Consider the following 27,504-nt stretch of genomic DNA (forward strand, 5'->3'; position numbering starts at 1 on the left):
CGACAGTGAAGTATCCACTAGAAATGGGATTAAAGCACTGCTTTGACAGTGAAGTATCGTCTAGAAATGGGATTAAAGCACTGTTTCAACAGTGAACTATCCTCTAGTAATGGGATTAAAGCACTGCTTCGACAGTGAAGTATCGTCTAGAAATGGGATTTAAGCACTGTTTCAACAGTGAAGTATCCTCTAGTAATGGGATTAAAGCACTGCTTCGACAGTGAAGAATCCCCTAGAAATGGGATTAAATCACTGCTTCAACAATTTAGTATCATCTAGGAATGGGTTTAAAGCACTACTTCGACAGTGAAGTATCCTCTAGAAATGGGATTAACGCACTACGTCGACAGTGAAGTATCCTCTAGAAATGGGATTAAAGCACTACTTCGACAGTGAAGTATCCTCTAGAAATGGAATTAAAACACTACTTCGACAGTGAAGTATCCTCTAGAAATGGGATTAAAGCACCGCTTCAATAATATAGTATCATCTAGGAATGGGTTTAAAGCACTACTTCGACAGTGAAGTATCCTCTAGAAATGGGATTAAAGCACTACTTCGACAGTGAAGTACCCTCTAGAAATGGGATTAAAGCACTACTTCGACAGTGAAGTATCCTCTAGAAATGGGATTAACGCACTGCTTCAACAGTGAAGTATCCTCTAGAAATGGGATTAAAGCACTGCTTCAATAGTTTAGTATTATCTAGGAGTGGGTTTAAAGCACTGCTTCAACAGTTAAGTATCCTCTAGAAATGGGTTTAAAGCAGTGCTTCAACAGTGTAGTGTCATCAAGGAATGGGTTTAAAGCACTGCTTCAACAGTGAAGTATCCTCTAGGAATGGGTTTAAAGCACTGCTTCAACAGCCTAGTATCGTCTAGGAATGGGTTTAAAGCACTGCTTCAACTGTGAAGTATCCTCTAGGAATGGGTTTAAAGCACTGCTTCAACAGTGAAGTATCATGTTATGTTATGTTATGTTAGGAACATTTATAGAGCGCATGGCTGCCCTGGCAACAGGGCATCCCAGCGCTAAATATGGCAGAGCGGTAGGACGAGGAAGCTAGTGGTTGGAGAAGAGCCACGTCTTGATAATTTTTCTGAAGGAGCAATGGTCTTGCATGTATCGAGTGGCAAGAGGGATTGAGTTCCAAAGGGTTGGGGCAAGTGCCCTAAATTAACGCCCCCCTGCTCTCGACCTGCGTACCCGTGGGACACGGGCCAAATACATGTATCTAGCACTTTTTTGTGTACAGCACGGATATTATATTTAAATCTCAGAGCAGGTTAAATGAACTCTAAATTCCAGCAGTAGAGCAAGCTCAGCACAAGGGTATAAACTAACAGCTGCAGACTTTCCAATTGAGTCAATCCTGTCAGGAAAACATTCAATGGAACAGACTGCAAGATCACCATCTGCAGTTCACCTCGAAAACACCTTCAAGAGACCAATAACTACCTCAAATCACGAGGTCACCACAAGCTGTTCAGCATCTGGTCATCATCAGTAGCTCATCAGATCACCCGACTAGGCCGCAAAATCTCATTTCTGGGAAAACTGCAACAAAGAGCAGGTGACTCCTAAATGTATTAATGTGTTGAGGAAAGCAATCTACTTTCAGGTCAACAATCTGAGATCTGTCAGGGAGAGGAACAGCGTATGCACGATCTGAGCCAACTCCAAAATGAATTGCAGACAAACATGAAGTGGAAGAATAATTACACTTGCACTCGTCAGTAGAACTGGAAACTGCCCATCACTGGACACTACTACAGATGCCGGAGAAGCTTTGTGAATAAGGAAATACTCTAAAACGGATGTCTTCCTATCTGCAAGGCACACAATGACTGGTAACAGATCCACCACTGACCTCACCTCCTCATGCCACCCTTTGATGTGCCCACAAGCCTCAATCATTTCTCCACTCGTTTTAAACTCCACCTGTCCACCTTCCCAGACCTGATCAGATCATTCTACTTCATATTACAGCTAGCAGATGACATACAGATTATCCGACAATAGGAAAACTCTAAAGATACAGACACATCTAGGTATGGCAAGTGCCCCTGTGCCACAGATAAACAGATGACAAGCAACCATCTCAAACTCAACTTTGCAAAATCTGAGATCATGACCTGCAGACAAAAGAACAAATACCACCAACTATGACACAGCCCAAGAGCCTGAGGTTCCACCAGCAACAAGTCAGGTAGGAAACCTTGGAGTGAAAGCGGACTGAACCCTATCCTTGAACTCCCATGTCAATAAAATCACTAGGACAACTTTCTACAGAAAGAGAACATTAAGAAGAATCTTCCTCCCCTAGGGCACCAACAGGAACTACAGGACATTCTCACCTGCATTATATTATGTTTAGATTAGTAAAAGGTCTGTACCTAGGAGCACCATGATTGTACTAAGAAAACTGAATGGATTCAAAACACCAGAGACAGACTGCTAACCCTTCAACTAAGAAACCACACGACCGGTGCTTCAAACACGCACAGTCAGATGCTGTGTCTTTAAGGCACTCTGTATTGTCCACAGAGATACCCAAGGAAACACATGGGGGTACATACAGGTGAAAATCCAATGATACTCTGGGGCAAACAAGTTACTTACCTCTGGTAACACTCTTTCTGGTGATACTCCTTCTAACTGCAGATTCCTCACCATAGAATACTCCCTAGATCAGGGATCTTCAATCTGTGGGGCGCGACCCCCAGGGGGGGCGTGGAGTCCTTGAAAGGGGGTCACGCATTCCCTTCGCACTTTCGCCTGGAACTGCCTGAAGCTGCAACCCCAAAACGTTCGCTCTTCGTGTTGGATTCCGAATAGTGGCATCTTCAGGCGCTCTCTCATTGGAGGACATCGTGAAAGCATACAGCGTCATCGGTGATTGTCCTCCAATCAGAGAAATTGCAGATCTAACATCAGGAAATGCCGGGAACTGGGGCCAGAAGTATGCTCTGGCGAAGCGTCTGGCGTGCTTCAATGTTTGTCGTTGCTGCTGCCTTGCACTCCTGCTGCATTTCCTGGACTTCCTCGTCGTCCCTGCTGCTGCTGTGTTTTTCCAGCAGCTGGTGTCCTTTTCGTGCTTCTTCTTCGTGGCTGCCTTTGAAATATGATCCCGTGGCTGTTTCCTGGTTTCCGCGACAACAGGAACTTCGTGTTCGATAATAGGATTTTCTTTAGAGAACAATGTTTCTCTTTCACATTTATTTGATTTGGACGCACTAACAAACAGGATTTATATGGCACGTACACTGCCAGTAGTTACAGTAAAACCTTGAAAAATACATAGCTAATGAGAGCAGATGTTTTAGTGAGATCGGGTGCCTCGCAAGCAAGCAACGCTGCCAGTGTTTTTAGATCACATTTCGCGTCCTTTGCTATTAAATAGTTTCTCTCTCCCCTAAATCAAGTCCATTCTTACTTTCTCCCCCCATTTTTGTTTCCATCTAATATCTTTCTTCATTACTCCTTGTATTTCAATTTTTTCTTGTATTAACCGTAAAGATATTTTAGGCCCAAGTGTTTATATGAATGAAAGAGTGGGAGGAAGAGAAACGGAGAAAAAGAGAGAGCGAGACAGAAGGTGAGAGGAAACAGGGAGATCAATTAGGACAAAGAAAGACAAAACCAGGGATTGAGAGAAGATACAGGAGGCGTGATAAGGACATGGATAGAGAGGGAGAGCAGAAGAGAAAAGTGAGCAGTGGGAGAAGGTGCAGAGTGCCAGAGGTGGAGGATAGGTGGCAGGCATGTTTGCAGAATGGCAGGGAAGGATGCAGTGTGGGAGAGAATAGCTTCGGGGAGGAGAAAACGGTCCAGTGTAAAGGCCAAGGTCGAGAATCATGGGGTACATTTGGAGGGATGGTTGGGACAAAGAGGAGGAAATGGGCAGGAAAGTCAAATAAGGAATTGCCATTTTTCTGCACACACTGGAAGCTCTGAAAACCTATTCTCCTCTTCTGTATTTGGTCCTGTACAAAATGTATTTCAAAGGCCACCCTCCAAGTGTAACAAAGAAAGCCATTATCTTCTCTTTCACAAAACTAATCCATGTGCTGACTCTCAAATAATGAAAAAGTGGAGAAAGCGCGTAGACGATTTCACACAGGTATCCCTGAATTATTTCTTTCTGAGTACCTCTAGAGCAGGGGTCTTCAATCTGTGGGGCGCAACCCCAGGGGGGGCGTGTAGTCCTAGAAAGGGGGTCGCGCATTCCCATCGCACTTTTGCCTGGAACTGCCTGAAGCTGCAATCCAAAACGTTTGATCTTCGTTTTGGATTCCGAATAGTGGCATCTTCAGGCGCTCTCTGATTGGAAGACATCGTGAAAGCATACAGCATCATCAGTGATTGTCCTCCAATCAGAGAAATTGCAGATTTAACATCAGGAAATGCTGGGAACTGGGGCCATAAATATGCGAAGCGGCTGAAGTGCTTCAATGTTTTTTGTTGCTGCTGCTGCCTTGAACTCCTGCTGCATTTCCTGGACTTCCTCGTTGTCCTGGCTGCTGCTGTGTTTTTCCAGGGATGGGTAGGTGAGTCTATCCTAGATACTGCATTGTCTGTGGTTGCCTTGTGGGCTGTGGCCCAGGTCCTGATCTCTGAGGGTAGCAACCCTGAGACAGAGAAAGTTAGGACTCGGAGGCAGGTTTCACCTGCAGCAGTGAGGATAAAGGAGGGTAGTAGGAGAGTGGGCCATGCTTAAAAAGAATTGCTGAGAAACATTTTCTCCTCAAACCAGTCTCTTGCTGTCTGTATTTATACGTATTTATTTATCCATATTTATTTTGTTTTGTGAATAGGTGATGTGATAACTAGTATATTTCCACATTTACCTAACAGATAGACGCGCACTCATACTTTCATGCCTGTCGCGTTTTAGCAAATTACACTGCCAAATAATATAACACACATCAAAAAATTGGCATAATAGCACAAACACCTGTTGAGAAATGCAACAATTAATTTAAGCAAGACTCAGCGAGCTTTATAACTCCCTACGCTGGCAACGTGTACAGCCACTGGCCTGAGAGTCAATAGACTCAGCATAGAGTCACCCAAAAGAAGCCAGGGAGCACCAATTATGAGGAGGACTAAGAAATGTTTGTAGGGAGGGGGTCCTCATGCCTGAAAATTCTTGACAGGGGGGTCTCGGCATCCAAAAGTTTGAGGACCTCTGCCCTAGATGATGGATTGGATCCGGAAACTTGTGTTCTGCAGTGCTCCTGAGAGCCACTAGGTGGTGCAATGCGCCTCCACATTGGCTCTACACTGTGTGGGAAGTTGTGGAGCTAAGCCACAAAGAAGCACCACCCCTCTATGCTGACGTCAGTGTTTTATTTCCTTTTGTGTACCCTCAGACAGGGAGCATGAACAATTGTCGGTGACAGTGTGGTGGGTGATCTCTAACATGGCACCATTTCAGATGTTAACAAGCATTGGCATAGCCAACATGTCTCGCTTTTAGGACAGATTTCCGTTTTCATTCAAATAGCCCTTCTCCTGAAACAAGACTCAAATTACACACCTTTCCCTATAAACAAAGAATGAAAACAAGAGGCATCCTAGGTTGAAGCCATAATGTGAATTTAACATTCAGATTATGTAAATAATGCTTCACAGTCAAAGTAACTATGAAGTAAAGGCACCAAAGTTGAGCTGCATAAAAACAACTCACACGGAAGAGGAGTTCGACGCCTACACGTGCAGAAGGCCATAAACAAACATGTACTTAGTTGTGCATTAAGGGGCTGTTTCTTGTCTTCAGCTCATTACAAGTGATGTTGTTCCTGATTGTTCTACTTTCCATATTTTACACTAAAGTATTTGAATACCGTAACTCTCTAAATGTGCCAACCATGCCACACTAAAGAGCGCCGCGCCGCCCAAAGATATAGGATTGTTGAACTCCATTCAGAGAAGCCAGGCTCGCCGGCGAGGTGATCCTAAAAGTGCCGCAGCGCTGAGGTGCTATTTCCAGCCGCGTCATAGATTTAGTGATGTTGATAATTGTTACATGAGTGAGGTCAGCGTTCACGTGATGTCACGCTCTGTGATCCCGTCAGTTTGAAAAAGTAAAGTGATATAATTGGCTATGATGTCACAATCACCAAAAGTTTTAGAAGCCATGACATGTGCAACACGGAAAAACAAAAAAAAAGCAGAGAACATTGTTGTCATTAAAAAAAAAATTGGAAACCATTGAAGAAGAACGAAATGTGACATAAGGGGCGCAAAATTGTCGAACAAAAGCAGAGAGCGTGAGCTAACAGACACATTTCTGCACCTGCTCAACTACTGATCTGGGCTGGAATCAATCATTGATAGACCAGTGCCTGGTTAGACATTAGATGTCGGTTCAGTGCTTTCGTAACTGCGTGGAGTTCAAAATGTGTGTTGTGCCGACTCTTCAGTAACGTTTTCACCAGCGACCCCTAGACCTTCTGGTAGGTCGCTCTCCTCCCCCCCGCCCCCCCCCCCCCTGCAGCTCCGCCTGCACCCCCGCTGTCGCCGCTGCCGCCGGAGAAGTCGAGGCCCTCCACCACCCGCAGGCTTCCACCTGCGCCTCATCCCTGGTGGCCAGTGGTGGCCTTAGGTTGGTTCATTTGCCTTGTGCTGTCTCTCGCCTTTTCTGCCTCTCTGACTGTTTCGGTGCATGTATCTGCCGCGCCCCCTGCCCCTGGCTCGCCGCTCCACTGCTTTGTCCCCTTTAATTTCTGTACCACCTCGCCGTCCGCGTCCTTAATTTGTGCCTGTGACCCTGTTTTGTGCCCCGCTTTCATTTCTGTACCACCTCGCCGTCCGCGACCTTAATTTGTGCCTGTGACCCTGTTTTGTGCCCAGCTTTCATTTCTGTACCACCTCGCTATCCACGTCCTTAATTTGTGCCTGTGACCCTGTTTTGTGCCCCGCTTTAATTTCTGTACCACCTCACCGTCCGCGTCCTTAATTTGTGCTAATTTGTGCCTGTGACCCTGTTTTGTGCCCCCCTTTCATTTCTGTACCACCTCGCCGTCCGCGTCCTTAATTTGTGCCTGTGACCCTGTTTTGTGCCCTGTTTTCATTTCTGTATCACCTCGCCGGTCTCCTGTCCCCCGTCCCTGCCGCTGCCTCCCCTGCGGCCCAGCCCCCTCCACACCCATTCGCCGCACCCGTCCCTCGCCTCCCACCTGCTCCTCCCTCCCCACCTCCCCATATATGGCGGCCGCTGCGCAGTGAGGAGAGCGACCCTTGACCTTCTGGTAGGTCGCTCCCCCACCCCCCGCTGCAGCTCCGCCTGCACCCCCGCGGTCGCCGCTGCCGCCGGAGAAGTCGAGGCCCTCCACCACCCGCAGGCTTCCACCTGCGCCTCATCCCTGGTGGCCAGTGGTGGCCTTAGGTTCGTTCATTTGCCTTGTGCTGTCTCTCGCCTTTTCTGCCTCTCTGACCCTGCTTCGGTGCATGTATCTGCCGCGCCCCCTGCCCCAGGCTCGCCGCTCCGCTGCTTTGTCCCCTTTTATTTCTGTACCACCTCGCCATCTGCGTCCTTAATTTGTGCTAATTTGTGCCTGTGACCCTGTTTTGTGCCCCGCTTTCATTTCTGTACCACCTCGCCGTCCGAGTCCTTAATTTGTGCTAATTTGTGCCTGTGCCCCTGTTTTGTGCCCCGCTTTCATTTCTGTACCACCTCGCCGTCCGCGTCCTTAATTTGTGCCTGTGACCCTGTTTTGTGCCCTGTTTTCATTTCTGTACCACCTCGCTGGTCTCCTGTCCCCCGTCCCTGCCGCTGCCTCCCCGGCGGCCCCGCCCCCTCCACGCCCATTCGCCGCTCCCGTCCCTCGCCTCCCACCTCCCAGCTGCTCCTCCCTCCCCACCTCCCCATATATGGTGGCCGCTGCGCGGTGAGGAGAGCGAACCTTGATCTCCTGGTAGGTCGCTCCCCCAACCCCCGCTGCAGCTCCGCCTGCACCCCCGCTGTCGCCGCTGCCGCCGGAGACGTCGACGCCCTCCACCACCCGCAGGCTTCCACCTGCGCCTCATCCCTGGTAGCCAGTGGTGGCCTTAGGTTGGTTCATTTGCCTTATGCTGTCTCTCGCCTTTCCTGCCTCTGTGACCCTGCTTCTGTGCCTGTATCTGCTGCGCCCCCTGCCCCTCATTCGCCGCTCCACTGCTTTGTCCCCTTTTATTTCTGTACCACCTCGCCATCCGCGTCCTTAATTTGTGCCTGTGACCCTGTTTTGTGCCCCGCTTTCATTTCTGTACCACCTCGCCGTCCGAGTCCTTAATTTGTGCTAATTTGTGCCTGTGCCCCTGTTTTGTGCCCCACTTTCATTTCTGTACCACCTCGCCGTCCGCGTCCTTAATTTGTGCCTGTGACCCTGTTTTGTGCCCCGCTTTCATTTCTGTACCACCTCGCCGTCCGCGTCCTTAATTTGTGCCTGTGACCCTGTTTTGTGCCCCGCTTTCATTTCTGTACCACCTCGCCGTCCGCGTCCTTAATTTGTGCTAATTTGTGCCTGTGACCCTGTTTTGTGCCCCGCTTTCATTTCTGTACCACCTCGCCGTCCGCGTCCTTAATTTGTGCCTGTGACCCTGTTTTGTGCCCCGCTTTCATTTCTGTACCACCTCGCTGTCCGCGTCCTTAATTTGTGCTAATTTGTGCCTGTGACCCTGTTTTGTGCCCTGTTTTCATTTCTGTACCACCTCGCTGGTCTCCTGTCCCCCATCCCTGCCGCTGCCTCCCCGGCGGCCCCGCCCCCTACACGCCCATTCGCCGCTCCCGTCCCTCGCCTCCCACCTCCCAGCTGCTCCTCCCTCCCCACCTCCCCATATATGGCGGCCGCTGCGCGGTGAGGAGAGCGACCCTTGACCTTCTGGTAGGTCACTACCCCACCCCCCGCTGCAGCTCCGCCTGCACCCCCGCTGTCGCCGCTGCCGCCGGAGAAGTCGAGGCCCTCCACCACCCGCAGGCTTCCACCTGCGCCTCATCCCTGGCGGCTAGTGGTGGCCTTAGGTTCGTTCATTTGCCTTGTGCTGTCTCTCGCCTTTCCTGCCTCTGTGACCCTGCTTCGGTGCATGTATCTGCCGCACCCCCTGCCCCTGGCTCGCCGCTCCGCTGCTTTGTCCCCTTTTATTTCTGAACCACCTCGCCGTCTGCGTCCTTAATTTGTGCCTGTGACCCTGTTTTGTGCCCCGCTTTCATTTATGTACCACCTCGCCGTCCGCGTCCTTAATTTGTGCTAATTTGTGCCTGTGACCCTGTTTTGTGCCCCGCTTTCATTTCTGTACCACCTCGCCGTCCGCGTCCTTAATTTGTGCTAATTTGTGCCTGTGACCCTGTTTTGTGCCCCGCTTTCATTTATGTACCACCTCGCCGTCCGCGTCCCTAATTTGTGCCTGTGACCCTGTTTTGTGCCCCGTTTTCATTTCTGTACGACCTCGCAGGTCTTCTGTCCCCCGTCCCTGCCGCTGCCTCCCCTGCGGCCCCGCTCCCTCCACGCCCATTCGCCGCTCCTCTCCCTCGCCTCCCGCCTCCCAGCTGCTCCTCCCTCCCCACCTCCCCATATATGGTGGCCGCTGCGTGGCCGCGCCGCGCCTAAGGCAAGCCCGTCTGCGCCCGTCCGCGCCTGGACCGCGCCCAGCGCCAGAACCCCTGGCCCCTGTGCCAGACACAAGGAGCACCGCCTCCGCTACGACGCCAAGACCCTCATCGCTCTCAACCCAGGAAGAACTCACACCTGCTGCAAAGCCGCCCCGAAGCGCACCCATGGCCCCTTCACCTGCCGAAACTGCAACTTTTCCTGCACCGAAAGCACTAAGACACCCACCACAACGGAAACCAACCAGCTCAGATGCATCCTGATCAACACTCGCTCCGCACACAAACACGCCGTCGAACTCTGGGACCTACTCGACACTACATCCCCAGACGTCGCCTTCCTGACCGAAACCTGGATGAACGAAACCTCGGCGCCTGACATCGCCATAGCCATCCCAGACGGGTACAAGATCACCCACAGAGACCGCGTAAACAGAGCCGGAGGAGGCATCGCAATCGTTCACAAAAACACCATCAAGATCTCTACAAACACCAACGACAACCTCAGCACCGCCGAACACATGCACTTCCAGATCCACACGAACCCCAAGACCACACTTAGAGGCACCCTCGTCTACAGACCACCAGGACCCCGGGCTCAATTCTGCGACTCCATCGCCGACCTCATCAGCCCACACGCACTGACCTCCACCAACTACATCCTCCTCGGAGACCTGAACTATCACCTGGAAAACAACAACGACAGCAACTCCTCCACCCTGATCGACAATCTCGCCAACCTCGGACTCTAACAGCTCGTCACTACGCCGACCCACACCGCCGGCCACACACATGACGCAATCTTCTCCTCAAGCCCCCACGTCACCTTCAGCCACGTCTCCGAACTCATCTGGACCGACCACCACTGCATCCATTTCTCCCTCCGAAACCTGCTCGCACCCCACCGCACCCTACAGACCCCCCGCCGCCGCTGGGGCAAAATCACTGAAGAACAACTCCAGACAAGCCTCGCACTCAACCCTCCGACGAACCCCACCAACCCGGATGATGGGGCACTCTCCCTCGAACGTTGGATGAGCGACTGCACCAACACCATCGCACCGCTGAAAAACCCCACCAACAGAGGCACCAGCAGAGGAGTCAGCTGGTTCTCCCCGGAACTCCTCGACTCCAAACGCACCTGCCGGAAACTAGAAAGGCGCCTGACAGCCACACCGCCTACAAAGACGCCATCCGCAACCACCACCACCTCATCAGGACTGCGAAAAAGACCTCCTTCACAGACCGCCTTGACAACAACGCGCACAACAGCAAGGAGCTCTTCACCATCGTGAAGGAACTCTCCAACCCCAGCTCCAACACCAACGGCGGCCCACCATCATAGGCCCTATGCGACTCGCTCGCAACCTTCTTTCACCGGAAAATCACCAACATCCACGACAGCTTCAGACCCCGGACGACCCCGGACGACCACGCCGCACCTAACCCACCGCACCACACCACCCACGTGGCCCTGACCCCCTGGGCTAACGTGAGCATCGAGGACACAATCAAGACCATGGGATCTATCCACTCCGGCTACCCTTCAGACCCCCTCCCACACCACATCTTCAACAAAGCCAGCAACTCCATCGCACCCCACCTGCACAAAATCATCAACCTCTCCTTCCAGACCGCCACCTTCCCTGAGAAGGGAAGCACGCAGAGATCAATGCCCTACTGAAGAAACCCAAAGCAGACCCGAGCGACCTCAAAAACTTCCGACCCATCTCCCTGCTCCCGTTCCCAGCTAAGGTCATCGAGAAGATAGTTAACACCCAGCTCACGCGACACCTCGAAGACAACAACATCCTGGACCCATGACAATCAGGATTCCGCAGCAATCACAGCACCGAGACCGCCCTCATCACCGCCACAGACGATATCAGGATACTCCTAGACAACGGCGAGACAGCAGCCCTCATCCTCCTAGACCTCTCCGCCGTCTTCGACACCGTCTGCCACCACACACTTCGCACGCGCCTCCACGACGCAGGGATCCGAAACAAAGCCCTGGACTGGATCACCTCCTTCCTCTCCGGCAGAACTCAGAGAGTCCGCCTGCCCCCGTTCCGCTCCGAGGCCTGCAAGATCATCTGCGGTATCCCACAAGAATCCTCGCTCAGCCCGACGCTGTTCAACGTCTACATGGCACCACTAGCACGCATCGCCCGACATCACGACCTCAACATAATCTCCTACGCAGACGACACACAACTGATCCTCTCCCTCACCAAGGACCCCCTCACCGCCAAATCCAACCTCCATCAGGGAATGAAGGCTGTCGCGGACTGGATGGAGGACAGCTGCCTCAAACTGAACACAGACAAGACAGAAATCCTCATCCTCGGGTCCAACCCCTCCGCATGGGACGACTCTTGGTGGCCCACATCACTGGGGTCCATCCCGGCCCCCACCGACCACGCACGCAACCTGGGAGTCATCCTCGACTCAAAACTCTCCATGACCAAACAAGTCAACGCAGTCTCCTCCACCTGTTTCAACACCCTCCGCATGCTCCGCAAGATCTTCAGATGGATCCCGACAAACACGAGGAAAACGGTCACCCAAGCCCTGGTCAGCAGCAGGCTCGACTACGGAAACGCCCTCTACGCCGGAACCTCGGCCAAACTCATTAGCAGACTACAGAGAATCCAGTATACCTCTGCACGCCTGATCCTCAACGCCCCGCGCCACGACCACATCACCCCCCACCTGAGGAACCTGCACTGGCTCCCTGTCGACAAGAGAATCTCCTTCAAGCTCCTGATCCACACACACAAAGCACTCCACAAAACCGGTCCAGCATACCTCAACAGCCGACTCTCCTTCTAGGTACCCAACAGGAAACTCCGCTCCGCTGACCACGCCCTGGCCACGGTCTGGAGAACTACTTCCAGAGGCAGATCCTTCTCCCATCACGCCGCCAAGACCTGGAACACCCTCCCCATCCACCTACGTCAAACCGAAGACCTGCTGACCTTCAGGAGATAACTCAAGACCTGGCTCTTCGACCAGTAACTTTCTCCCCCCCCCCAGCGCCTTGAAACCCACCGGGTGTGTAGTGCGCTTTACAAATGACATGATTGATTGATTGATTGATTGATTGATTGAACACGGGCACTGCATCAGGGCACTAGTGCACTACACTTAAGTTAGGAGAATTGGAAATTTGGCGGGCTTTCTGCTAGTCCTTCAAAAACTGTGTGTAGAACATTGTGATGTACTTGCTTCCTCTTTTGTGAGGCAGCCCTCTTCAAACATTTTCTGAAATAACAACAACTGTACATTAAATAATAATTGATTGGTGGCTATTTTTAATAATTGTAATTCATACATGTAAAAAGACAGCATAGTTCTGATTAGCTGATCCCGCGCGGTATTTACAAGTGCGCCATTCATTCTGTAGGTGTATTTAATCGCTAGTACGAATTCCTTCACACTTCACTTGTCAAGCGACTTAAAGACTGTTCTCCGACTCGGTTTGACAATTACATGTTGCTCATAATCTTTGCTGACATTTCACACAAAAGTCGCAATTTAACGCTCGCAAAGCACATCTTTAAGAATACAATAGAGCGACGGAGTCAATCTGCCACCCGTGGCTTACATCACGGGAGTCACACGTGAACAAGAAGGTGTTTTGTTTGCAAAATTCCTGATGAGCCAGTCAGAGTGGGAGTCCTGTGTGTGCGGTACATGCCTCACACATGAGCAGACACCGCCGGAGCTCGGGGAGTGACAAGGGACCCGAGGGGGGCTTCACATTCCGTGATTTGTGGGATGCTGCAGTGCTTCAAGAGGCGTTCCCATGAAGGAGAGCAGTCGGCAGTCCCCCACCTCCTCCCAGAGCCAGCTGTCCCCTGAACAGGCAAAGCTAAGCCTCCTTCAGGCTCCGGGCGTCAAAAGGTCACTGCGAGATTTGCACACACCCAAACTTGAATGCCACGCGCCCTATGTGCGTGAGCCTACGAAGCTGTATGAAATGTTGAGCCTGGTTTTCACAACACCAGAGGTATTTATGTTTTACGAAACATTCTACTTTATTACGATTTTTTTTTCAACGTCGAGAAATTGCTACAGTCTTTTGACTCACTCATTTACACTAACGGTGTTGCACATTTGCACTTAAATATAAGTAGCACTAGAAGTATACTGGCGCGGAGGGAACACATAGGGATCGCGATTCAATGCTGAAATGTTAACGAAAGCGGCAGAGCAGTAGTATTATTGTATGGGAAATAAAGCACTGATTCATGGGAGTTTGCGATCCTAGAATTCTATCTTACACTTTTGCGTTTAGAATGACACACTTGCCATACTTTTGTTGAGCCTGACCAATGTGTCACTGTTTCTATGCAGCGTAAAAGTGAAAGCGATCGCGATCAAAGACAGATGGCGGCTGCGCGCGTGCACGCTCTCGTGAACGCAAGCTCTAGGCCACCAAAAGCCTGTGGCAGCACTTTGAGAACCCACACACTAAATGTCTCGCCAGACTAGCGCATTGGCTGGGTCAGGCGAGACCTAAAAAGGAGATCACTCCACAGCAAGGGAGGTGGGAGGGTGGTGAGGAAGCTGCGCTTGGATAAATATTCTCCAGAAAGAACGCTATCTTCTGATGGAGACTCTAACCGCAGATTGCTCACCTTTGGAAAGATACCAAAGCAGTTCTTCCCCAGGTGGAATGTCTGTGGAGTGGACTCGGAACAAAAAGTCCTGCAGGACCAAGCAAGCGAAGTGTTCTTTCCCCAGACCTGGCCGTCAAGACAGTAGTGCTTCATGAATGTATGCAAGGACAGGCGCTCCATGAGCCATCGCAGCCATAGCAGCCTCAGCCCCAGTAGAATGGGCGCTCACACCTTCCTGGGGCTGCCTCTTGGCCAGTGCTGAGCAGATCTTGATGCGGAGGATTACCCGCCTTCACAGGTTCCACTTCTGCACAGCCTTCCCTTTCTTCACCCCGGAGAACCCCATAAAAAGCTATTCGTCTACAAGGTGTTCCTTTGTACAATCAATGTAAAAGCTTAAAGCCCCTGTGAGGCCCCACTTATGCAGCTGCTGCTCCTCTTTCGAGGAGGAGCAAACAATCAAGGCAGAGTGATGGAGTGCACCACGTAATACATCATCATGACTTTTGGAAAGGATTCCGCCAGAGTCTTCAGCGCCAACTTGTCCGATAAGAGAATATATACCGTTACATTGCATGCCTTTACAACTCGGTCATTACAACGACCACGTTGTTACAACACAAACTATTACATCGCAAGTCGTTTCAACGACTTGCTGTAGGGGGCGCGCTGGACTTAGGAGTAGTATACTTTACTATTCCTATTCCAGTTTGTGCAACAGCAGGAAAGGTGTAGGATTTTAAATCCAACACCAGTGCGCCCCCTATAGCAAGTTGTTGTAACGACCTGCGATTTAATGGTTTGCGTTGTAACAACAAGGTCGTTGTAAAGACAGCGTTGTAAAGGTATGCGATGTTATGGCTGTTTCCCCCAATTAAAAGGTAGTGTATGCAAGTTGCTCTGAAAGTGCCTCGATTTCACTCATGTGGTGAGTTTACATTATTTCGATGAGGAAGACAGTCTTGAAAGTGAGGGGACGCAGCACTAACTTTGCATCAGCTCAGAGGGGGGGTGACACGCAAAAAAGTTGATTCCAAGTGAAGGTCGAACTCTGGAATCACAAACAGTTTGAGAGGGTACACGTGTCAAACCTTTCATAAATCTTATCCTAAAACGTGAGTTAGATAAGGACGGTTGACGGTAAATGCAGGAAGACCAAAAGAACTGCAAAATAACCTTAAATAGTGTCCACTGCAAGGCCATTCTGGGCTAAAGACAAAACATAAACAAAGATGTTTAACCGCTTTGCTTGTAAGCGGTTAATCTTATGTGTGCTGCACCAGACCACATATTGATCACAATGCCAAGACTCAAACCCAGTACCCCAGTTCCAGCAGATCCGGTTGGTACGCCACATCCTCTCCCCTCCCCTCTATGATCAGGCACTCCAACCAACTCAAGTGAAGCAGAGCCTCCAGGCACAGGATGCAGGTTCCCACTCCACCCACTTTGTTCTAATACCACATACTGATGGATGGCACACCTTCAGAGCCAGACCAGTGTCTCCAGCTCCAACAGACTGATGAGGAGCCAAGCTCCTGTTCCAGACCAAAAACCTCTGATCTCCACCTCCTCAGACGGCCTCCCCAGCCCAACAGGGGTTTGTCACCACCATCACCCGGTGAAAGAAGAGAGCCCTGCCACTGGACCAATGTTGTTTCAGCAGCCAACACTGCAGATCGTGAGCGGTCTCCTCCGAATTTGGATGACACCCATCACTTACCCTGATGCTGGGCCCATTGGAACTTCAGAGTCCATTGCAGAACAGCCATATCCTTCTTGGTATAGTTAACAAGGGGGTCTCAGGAGATTGAGAGGCCAAGAAGTCTCAAAAGTGATTCATGACCAAGACTATGACTTCGGGATCATTGCCCAAAGGTCCTGGACTCATTGCAGCAGACGGCAGGCCTGGGACTGCACTGGGTTCAAGACAGCTCCAATGTATGGAAGCCTCTGTAACAAAGTCCGGTACGACTGAGGCTTGTTGATAGTGAAACCCAAAGATGTCTGGAGGTTCACTGTCCACAGGAGATGCACTATGAATGACTGCAGTGATCCTGCCATCAACAGGCAGCATTTTGGGAGGGAAGGATTGGCATGCCCCACCTCCCAAGGAGAGCTACAACCACCGACATCACTTCTGTGAACACCAGAGGGGCGCGGGAAAGACTCAAAGGGAGCACAGCAAACTGAAAACGTTCCTAGCCGACCTTGAGCACAGGGCCTTCGTGAGCTTTTTGAATTTATCTTTCCATGGAAGGCCTTCAGAAGCTGAAGGTCCAACATAGGTCAGAGACCCTTGTTATTTGCCGCCTCGAGGAAAGAATGAGAGTAACCCCCCTCTCCTCTTTGCGATTCTGGTACCCGCTCAATGGCATCTCTAGAGAGCAAAGCTTGCACCTTCAACAGAAGAATGGGTGGGTGCTCTTCTGAAATTTTCTTGGCTGTGGGGGGAATGTTTGGCTAAAAGAAAAGGAAGGGCAGAGCCATGGTTAATAATTTGTAAGACCCATCTGTCGAATGTGATGCCTAACCACCCAGGGAAAAAGTGCTGGATACTGCCTCCCAGTGAAAGGGCGTCTGCCACTAAAGGCAAACTAAAGCAATTTGGTGACTGTAGCAGCACGGGGGAGGAAACTGGAAGACTGATGGCCTAGCCGGCCTTCGCTCTGCCTGTCAGACCCACGTCCATGGCCTCCAAAGGACTGGGATGACTTCTACATTGGTCTTTCCTTATATGACAGTTCTTTCCAATAGACACTAAACTTAAAGAATTGGTGTGGAAACTGCTTGTCATGGGCCAACAGACCACGGGAGAGTGCCATTGACCTACTTTCCAACACACAATCTGCCTTTTTTACCAAGAAGGCATGAGCCAGCAAAAGGTACATCCATAAGAGAGGCTTCTACATCGCCAGAAAATCATGTGGAGTGCATTGGTGCATGTCGTCAAAGCACAACACTGCTGCCAGCTGCATGCCCCAGGCCCTCAGTGGAATCTAGGCCACCACGGATAACATACCTGGCTGCATCTTGTTCATCATGCATTGTCTGGGCCAAAGAAACCCTGAGGTCTCCTGGAACCACCAGCAAGATCTCGCTGGCCAAGTCCCTGAGGGTTGCGTACAGTGACAGGGAGGAGAGGAAGGGAGGAGGAGTGACTGCGGAGCTTGTAAACCGCTACCCGGTTGTAAATCACCGGTGTCTCAAGTACCCCCCCTCACGAGCAGTCCCCGTACCGTCTGGTGAGTGGCCGAAGAAAGCACTGCTATATTCCTCACCCCCTTTTCCTTATGTTTGTGAAGTAAGACAAACCGAAGGGCTGATACTCGTTTTCTTTTGTTTTTCCCGGCATTTCCTTTTCAACCCGTTTTGGAGTCCACAACGCCTATCCAGGGGAACCCCCGTCCACCAAGCCTCAAGGTCTGAAATACTAAAGTTGGGACGAACCTCTCAGGAGCCCAGAGACAAAAAAGGGAACTGTATCCACAAAGGCTCTGAACTTTTGTTTCATTGTTTGTAGTTTACTTTCCACGGCCAGCGGAAAACTACATCTCCCAGCAGCCTCTTCCCCGGGCGCTTGCCGCTGACGTCATCAGGCAGCGCCTGGGATACACACTTAAGGGACGCTGTTGCCCCGCGAAGCCCGGGCCAAGGGTGGGCCCGTTTCTGGCCGTTAGTGGCCGTGTGAGGCCGGGTTGGGCCACCCTTCTTGGCTCTTTGTATTCGTACTTTGGTTATTTGCTATCTGTTATTTCAAATCAGGGTTTTTGCTTGTGTAATATCAGCGGTAAAAGGCTATAAAAGTTACATATTTTCTGTTTATAACAAGATAAATAGGTAGTGGAGGGAATAACAGTAGCACATCTGTTTCCTTGTTTGCAAGTTAATTTTAGGTGCCCATCAGGATAGAAAGACACATCCCACTACCCAAGGATGCGAACCGCAACAAGGCCCAAGCGGAAGGGCACTTGTTGTTGCTATATTAGTTTCTACTGGGTACTGTCCCGGCACTCACAGTGTTTAAAGGTTACTGTCTCATTAATTACAAATGATACATGCAATTGTGTATTACATAATGCGTTAAGTCGTCCTGGCTAACCCCCTTCTGGAACACTAGAAATTAACAAGAATTCAGTTTAAACTGACCAGGAGGAGACAAAGAAGTCCGAAAAATTATATGGTTTAATTCATTATATTAACATTCATTTGAAACCATTCTTCAAGGACCTGTACTCTGAAAGTTGCAGAATAGAGTATTCACAATGTAATATGTACATAGATTCACAAAATTAGATTCACAAAATGAAGTCAACATGTAGTCTTTTTCACATATGTCAGAGATTTCCAAAAGGTACACTGGAACAGCCGACACGTGTTTCGTTACATAGAGTAACTTTTTCAAGGCTGCAAGTATAACAAATATACAGACATTTTAGTGAGTGCATTACACATGGCTGAAATTGTTCTTAGAGACACAACTCTTTTTTGAAGTCTGGAAAAAATGTGTGATACGCCAAAAAAGTCCCAGCAAGAGATACGGTCCAAGATCCTAGTTTGTAAGTAGTATGAAAATGTTAACGTGATGGAATGCCATCACTCGTGACTGAATAGAGAAGGAAAGTAAGTAACTAGATGCAGGAAGGTAACTCCAGAAGAATATATTCCCGTTACAACACCAACAGAGTAATAAAGAAAAAACCACCTCCTAAGTGATGCGTCAAAGTAAGAAAGGAAGGAAGTGTTCCAATTGTACACTCGGAGAGCACTGGCAAAAAGAAAGTATAATATACTGTGACAAAGACCTGCCGCACTTAACATGAGTAAAAACCGAATCAAGGTGAACGATAGAAAGGTGTGATCCTACAATCCCAGGCGGCGGAATAAATATATCGCCAAATTGCTGAGAGAATAAGTCAGTTTTACCTTATAAATAGAAAGAGTTGAGAACAAAATCGAAGTAAAATATGGGTGCAAAAAAGTCCATCCTCTGCTGTGCGAGCACCTTAGCCAAAAGTATCGATACAAACTGATCAGACAGCCTTCTAAGGTCCTGGACATGTGAGTAGGATGAGAAAGAAAAAAGCGATTAATTTCTTGGGCTAGTTGTGGTATCGAAAACATAGTTATGTGAATTGCGAGAGTCTAAATAACCTAAGTTTCAAAAAGCGACAGGAATTATCCAGCTAGTATATATTCTAGGCCCTAGTAAGCACTATTCCAACATGTAAATAATTTGGTAAGTCAATATGGTAGAAAAAAAGGAAGAAAAACTCACTTCCAAAGTACTGGAGTCAGTCCTGAAGTTAATCCGTACCAAGAGTCAAAAAAGAAGGGGCTGTTATCGTAAAGTGTTCCCAATGGTCCTGGTAACAAAGTGTACTGAAATGCAGAAAGTAATAAGGCTGACCGTAGGTCCGTGATAAAACAACCTACTAGAGGGCTTAGAAAATGACACTATTTATTTGTCCGAAACAAAGAGTAATCCGCTAAACGGAGTTAAAAGAAAGAAATAAACTACTGTAGGGGGTGCCTGAGAGTATAGGGTGAATTCATGACTCTGAGTTTCATCTATAACTATTCCAGTCCTAACTCCTACTTACTTCACGGTAGTTAATTGTCAGAGTAAGACCATTTCGGCGGCACCTGTGTGACGCTGTTCTCTCCTTTTTGTAGGGAAAAGTATCCTTCTATATCAAAATAGGTGTTAACAATCTCCAATCTGTGTTATTCCTAGTGAGGAAAAAAACAAACCATAATGGGTAAGCGATACTCCGAAAGGCAAACACATTAATGCAAATCTTAATAAGAAGATTATGGAGAGTGTGTACTGCTGAGAGAGGAGGGACAAGCTACCACTTCATACTTAACTATCTCCAGTGGCAAATAGTCATCGTTTGGAAGCACTATGGTGGGTGCCTGAAACGAAAGAGAGAGCATGGCTACTCGGTGTGTCTATAGAGTATCAGAAGGAGGGGGGTGCTAGCGATAAAGTCACTATATACAATGACCAGGGGAATACGGTAACCCCCAAGGTACACTTACTTCCAATTGTCCAGATTCCAGTGGGAAGAGAGGGGCAGCGTCCGTGCGGAGAAGTGCTAGTGAAACCCGCCGCACGTTTTATACGTAGTTACCTACGAACATCAAAAGAGGACTTGCCACAGGGGCCATACTACTTTGTCCCATCTTATCATGGCCGAAGTTCAACGGAACGTGCACACTAGGTTCCCCTTTTCTATGTCCGCCACTGGGAACCGGCTCGGAATTGCAAGTACTCAAACCTATATGTCGGTGTATGGGCACCAGGCACTCAAGTGAGGCACTCCGTATTCTAACATCAGACACCCGGACATTGTACGTTTGTGGTCTTTTAAAATTTTTATCGTGGACATGGTCCATTAGAGCCAAAAGGCTAGCATCTAATGTTTAATTTGCTTTTTAATTGAAGGATCAACTCTAAATCTCAAATTTTTAACTTTGTTTTTATTCTCTTTGATATGTTTTGGAAAAAATGTCCATAATTAACGGTTAATTTAAATTTGTTTTTGTATAAATGCCTTTTTGTGTTAATGTGATGCTTTTATGATTTGATTTATCAAAATAAAGCCTTAGACAATGACAACGACAATGCGTACAGTGACCAATAGGCAGACAGCTTTAACCAACTACAAGGCTGGACGGGCAGCGAAAAACACGCTTGCCAAAGCCTTAATCACCTTAGACTCCCTATCTGGGGGAGTCCTGGAGAAATAACTTTAATTCATTTTACTGCTTAAAGCGTGAACCACAAAGCTCTCCGGAGTAGGATATTCAGTACGAAAATCAGGGTCACCAGGAGCCGGTCTGTGATTCTTTGTCCCCTGCCTATTATCCAGGGGACAGGAAAAGTGTTTTGATCACGTGGCCATCAAGGTATTGGTGAAGGCCTTGCTAAGAGGAAACATAGGTTCAGACGTGTCTGGCCCAGTTTGAAAAGTATCCGTAAACACGTTAAGTTTTATTTTTGACTAAGGGCAGCTGTAAATCTAGAACATCAGCGGCCCTCCAGGCCACCACGGTAAATGAGACACTTCAGGCCATTGATGGCCCAAAAGGGGAGTCCAATCCTGTCTCAGCAGAGGTGGCAAGCCCACTGGCCTCTTATAAATCCATGTAAGAGGCATCATCCCCAATCTTTGGTGTCCCTTGCTCGGAATCACAGGCAAAAATATAATTGAGCCTCAGTGGTCCAGTCACACTGGGAGAGGCCCCGGGTCAGAGTCAGGATGTTTGACGACTGGTGGCGCTTCCGTACAGCTCCTAGCGGAACACTGGTCAAGATCAAGCCAAGGTTTCATTGCAGTGTCCAACACTGGAATGAGCACTGGTATTTCCAGTAACAGCTTTGACATGGAGGGCCTGGTGAATTCTTAGAGCCGGACTGGATGCATGTACAGGAGTCAGTTAGACGACACCAAGTAAGTATGTGCTGATGGTAACTCGACTAGGGGCCCCTTTGGTTCCTTGGGGCCCACCTGAAGCAATGTCGGAGGGAGCTGGAAGCACACCAAAAATCTGGAAAATGGCCGCCTTAATGGCTTCAATCTGCTGCAGCATCGCCAATGGCCCTTATATCATGACACCCGTGCACCTTCCCTGTGGTGAGATGGGACCGGGTCCCATTTCACGTTTTTTGCATTTGCGCTTGGACTTATAAAAGGGCATTGTGCGTGGAAGTGACTGCTCACAGGAACTGTCTTTGCAGCGGGACCAGGTCCGTGCCTGCAACATGCAGTGAGACTTGTGCAAAGACCACAACTTCTTCTTGTGTTCTGCCGCATAAAGCTTCAAGTCCCAGATCACCTTCAGGTGCATGAGGGAACATTTATCACACAACTTCGGTAGGGATATTGTTCCTTAGAAAACTGGGATTTGATTTAGAAGACTTCGGAAAACAGACAAAACAGGGAGCAAAGCTTTTGGATCCAAGTCAGAACATGTGGAAAGAAAGAAACTGATGCCAGGCCGCAGGGGTGGTGCTTATCTGTGGATATATAACGAGCCGCACGGCACTACCAGTATGCACACGGGAGCACTGAAGAAAGTTTCCAGATCTAGGCACCAGTGGTGCAATCGAAGGTGTGGAATCTGCGGTTAGAAGTATCCTTGAGAACTGGATACTACCCTCAAGACTAGCACCTCAAGGTATTGTGTCTACCTTCTGTGAAAAAAGACCATTAGCAGAACAGCATTCTCAGTATAGGAGGCAAAAGGTACAAAGCACACAGAAGCATAAGAGGCTGGCTCTTCCTGAGAAAAAGATGCCAAACATTCAGGCCCCCGACATCAAAACTGAACGATGTGCGAGATCAGAACATTAAACTCTCATTGAGATGCCGATGGACCACAGGAACACTACAAATGGATGCAACAATAGGTAGCATTAGGGCAGGCTGACTGGCCGTGGTCTTCCAATGTCACAGATATCACCATCATTGAACTACAGCTGACTGCCAACCGCTCGAGCTAGATGGCAAGGATGCAGTCCTAGACTGACGGTTATTACCAGAACAGACTGAGCTTTCCATGGAACATGCCTACTCTGTCGGAAAACCATCGCCAGACCCCCGGGACCAAGCCATACCATACCAAAGAAGGCACGTGCCAATGCATGAAGAGAGCTGCCAGGTATCGTTGCATCCCGGGGACTTCAACATAGTCCACCAAGGCAGATTCCGCAATCACATCTCACCATGTTAAAAGAGCGGAGAACTACGACATCGTTCAAGGATGGGACCACTGCAGTGCAGACCATGGAGGCGAGTTCTTGCCCTGACTCCCACCTATGTCTCGCGTCCAAAGACCCTCATGATTGAGAGTGTGATGTCAAACTGCTCCATTCAGCACAGGAGGGAGTTGTTGAAAATCCTTGGTAATCACCGTGAACTTACCATGGGACATGCAAAGTAACTTAAACCAGCAGCTAATATACCACGAGCATGCTCTGTCCCTCCCTTATCCGTTCTACATCACACAGCCAAGAGCTGTGACTGCGGCATGATATTAGCACCACTCTTCACTCACATACAACACCAACATGCTTGCTACAGAGGCTCACAGCAAACACAACACTCTTCAAACCATGACCCTCCACCCCGCGGTGCAGTATGCCACCTGTCCAACAAAAGCAGCCTGTCCTCCTACAATGGATTAGGAAATGTTGTACAGATATACCACAATATCTGCAGGAGACGAGCAGAAAATCTCACTGGTCCCCTAGAAGCTATGCAATGCCATTTATTTTTTACATATCGCACTATTTCTCAACTGGGCGTTCTGGAGCTTAGAAGTTCACAGCACTCTGCGTTTTATAGAAAGTGCTTTGATTTTTAGCAGAGCTCAGCACATGAAAAAAGAGGGGCGGGTTCCTCGATTCAAGGCTCACAAGCATCAGACCTCATAGGTTTACTGAACCCACAAATGTGAGTGGTGAACCTCAGCACTGCTCAGCATGAGAGACACAGATTAGAGGTGACAAGGAAAGACAGATCCCGAGGCCTTCCTGCATGTGCCCTCGCTAACTAGAACATCTTAAGTAAAATTCATCCCATTTTGGTATTCATGCACTGGAATGTCTTATCCGTGGGGTGGTAGCATCATGGCCCCACTCCATATGTTGCCCCACCTTAGACACCATTTTTGCGTCATTAATTGGTTTCACCTCTGAAACGCGTCCCATTGGACACAGACTATCCGACCCTGGACTAACTTAGTTAACTGGACTTGAGAGTCTGAAGAGTTAACCCAGGCGGCTAAAACGTCTTCACTGACAATGACTAGGGTTTCTTTTCCAGGACATTTTGGGGTTGAGTGATTTTTGGTCCAGTCTGGTTGGGGACAACAGCACAGTCTCAGATTCATGACGTGTCCAGCCGCTCAAAGAGGCACACAGAAACTAGGGCAGACGAAAGGTCGTTCATATCGAGTTGGGTACGTTGTATCTCCATGTCTGGCTCCTGTACCCACGGTAACTGAGCTGTAAAGACAGTGAAATCTTCATCCAGACTTTGAGACTTTAACCACAGACTACAATGAATCAAAGTAGTTTGAGGGGTCACCTTTTGAAAACATACAGGCCATTAATTTTGTTTGTAAAGCACCCAGCGTCTTAATGCTATAAAAATGCTTGGATTTGTAATTTCTGCTCAGAAGGTGGTAACAAAGTTTGGTTTGAGGTCTTTATCCTAATGTTAACTGCCCCATGTTACTAGTGGGAAAGATACACATTCAGTGTATTGTGTTATTTACTGAATGGCACTGTATTCCTCCTGGGGTCAAACCAGACTGTCTTCGCTACACCTGGAGAGCGAAGTGTCCACACCGGAGTAACTCGGCTGACATCGCTGATGGCCTGGGTACCCCAGTGGAAAATGTGAGTAACAAACAGAGCTGCTGCCCGGTACCCCCTCTCTGACCCAGGACTTCAAGAGCAGAGTGCACCCTCACCACTGCATAGATGGATCTGCTCTTATGCAGGCTATGATCGGAAAGAACCCCAAACATTTTACCACCTAAGATGTCAGAGGGGCCTGGCAATGCCCTCCAGACGTGGAACTGACACCCCAGGTGTCGACTCCAGGGTTAATGTCATAAAGGACTTACTTAAGCTCAGTGAACACAACATGAGGGTTGGGTGTGATCACCACACATCTGAACATCATATTCCACCCTCACTTTAGTGCACTGGAAGAACCCTACACTTATGAGAAGACTGCGGGAAGCGCAGACCCCGGAAGGACACTTCCCTGCAGCATTAGGTGCTGTTATAAAGGAACAACCTTCACCTTCAGCTTGGCTCCAGGGAAGGTGCGACTGAGGCACAGCTTGTCTCCAGCATTTACAGCAAACTCCGGCAGGTACATGTATCGAACGCAGACAGTATTTTCAAAGGAAGGTGTTCTGCTGGTCGACCATGACGTCCATCTGAAAGAGGCTCCTCCCTCAACTCCAAAAGATTTCTTTTTGCGCCTCGTAATAATAATGACTTGTTTTCAGCGGTGTTTGTGCTGTGGTCTGTCAATGGAAGTCTGCCCACGCCAGTGCTTTGACTTGGATTATCACACGTTCAATGCTGGTCAGTGAGCGCCTGTAGTCTCACTGCATGAAGATGGGCGCTGGGTCAGACTGGTCAACTTCAAAGCACTGTAAATATAATGACACTGAACCCCTCAACCTCAGAAGGCGACAACTATGTGGTCCCTTTGTGACCTGACCGCCTGCATTACAGAAAGCACAGATGTCAGTAGTGAGTGGTTAACTCATTTGGGCGCCTGGCCGAAAAGGTACAGTGCCTCATGCGAGGAGCAACAGCAGCACATGCCCCCTTGCGTGCGCTGCAACAGTCACTATAAATAGTGGGACACTAGTCTTCAATCACATAGTTTAAAAGTAACACAGACATGACATGCTCAAAGGAGGACTGGTTCATGAGCCTGATAGAGATCTTACCTGACTCCTCTGCCCCCCCCCCCCCCACATGGGCTGAAGCGAGCCCCCTTCACCCGATTACCTGATGAAGCTGACCCTCTTTGCCACCTCTGCTGTAGCCTCCATGGTCGCAGGGACATCTTCCACAAAAGCGATGCCGTAGAGCAGGAAGTTTTTCAGGAATGTCCTAAGTCCTTCTTCGGTCTCCATGAAGTCCTTCATGGGCACGGGGGGCACATTGGCCTGGTTGTAGGTCTCCACGTTCCACAGAACACGAGGTTGCATGAGGTGCTGCTTTTGGGCTTCATAGCTGTGCTGATGGAGCCACTCCAGGGCGTACTTCGTCCTGTGACCATCCGGCCCTGGGGAGGACAAGGAGAAGAAGCCACGGTAAGGCTGTGGGTGCGGGTACAGTTTGGGACACCTATGCAGCAGCCGCGCCTACGCTGGTGCCAGGTTGGCACTGAGAGGGGACAGCAGTCTGCAGGGGAGGTGAACATACAGAAAGAAGGGAGGGTTAAGCTCGGAGGGGGTGAGTGTAGGGGAGGGGTGCTGGGGTGGGGGGGGGGGTGTCTTAGTATTCAGGCCCTGGCTTAGGGAAGAGAGCTATTCTGGCAATTATCAGATGGGTGAGTTTGAGTCCAAGGTTTGATGCATTCAGGTGGTGCAACTGTAGAGGATTCACCTCAGTGGCCTGAGTGATAGGTTTACAACTTTTTATTTGCTAAAAACAAGATCAGGTTCGCACAAGCACAAAGGTATCACAACAGAACACATACATAGAAGGCGCACCAAGCCTCCAGCCATTGTCACTCACTGCTTATCACTGCAACATTGAATACAGCTTGGACAATCCTGTGTACAATATAACCAGTGGCTCATAGTGGACCACAAAGAGGAGGAGGGAAGACATTCAAGCCAGAGCAACAGAGGAAGACAAGTGCTATAAAGTTAGAAAACATTATTTAACATCCCCCGGAGGTCCTACCCAGAGGGGGCACTTCCCCAGCCTAAAGCGTCCTTAAATATCACCCCATCCCACCCCAAGTCTCAAGGAGTTGCAGCGGGCGGAGGAGAGACACCCCACTCAGGAACCACACAGACCCTGGCACACACTGCCCCCTGACTCCCATCACCCCTCACCCCTCTGTTCCTGGTTAGAGTGTCAGGGCCCTGGCACGCACTGCCCCCTGACTCCCATCACCCCTCTGTTCCTGGTTAGAGTGTCAGGACCCTGGCACACACTGCCCCCTGACTCCCATCACCTCTCTGTTACTGGTTAGAGTATCAGGGCCCTGGCACGCACTGCCCCCTGCCTCCCAACACCGCTCTGTTCCTGGTAAGTGTCAGAGCCCTGGCGCACACTGCCCCCTGACTCCCAACACCCCTCTGTTTCTGGTTGGAGTGTCAGGGTCCTGGCACATACTGTCCCCTGACTCCCATCACCTCTATGTTCCTGGTAAGTGTCAGAGCCCTGGCACACACTACCCCCTGACTCCCATCACCTCTCTGTTCCTGGTTAGGGTATCAGGGCCCTGGCACACACTGCCCCCTGACTCCCATCACCTCTCTGTTCCTGGTTAGAGTATCAGGGCCCGGGCACACACTGCCCCCTGACTCCCATCACCTCTCTGTTCCTGGTTAGAGTATCAGGGCCCTGGCACACACTGCCCCCTGACTCCCATCACCCCTCTGTTCCTGGTTAGAGTGTCAGGGTCCTGGCACATTCTGCCCCCGGACTCCCATCACCCCTCTGTTCCTGGTTAGAGTTTCAGGGCCATAGCACACACTGCCCCCTGACACCCATCACCCCTC

General features: G+C 49.5%; 1 protein-coding gene across 4 annotated transcripts in view; it reads right to left on the bottom strand.

The window, feature by feature from the left end:
* Positions 1–27,504, bottom strand: part of TMLHE (trimethyllysine hydroxylase, epsilon) — a 223,663-nt gene that overhangs the window by 76,519 nt on the left and 119,640 nt on the right. For all 4 annotated transcript variants that reach the window (XM_085630373.1, XM_085630370.1, XM_085630371.1 and 1 more), the window contains one exon: positions 25,772–26,051. In XM_085630373.1, coding sequence (XP_085486499.1) covers positions 25,772–26,051 — 280 coding nt within the window. The remainder of the gene's footprint in view (positions 1–25,771; positions 26,052–27,504) is intronic.

This window comes from Triturus cristatus, chromosome 10, assembly GCF_964204655.1.
Source record: "Triturus cristatus chromosome 10, aTriCri1.1, whole genome shotgun sequence".
NCBI classification, from domain to species: domain Eukaryota; kingdom Metazoa; phylum Chordata; class Amphibia; order Caudata; family Salamandridae; genus Triturus; species Triturus cristatus.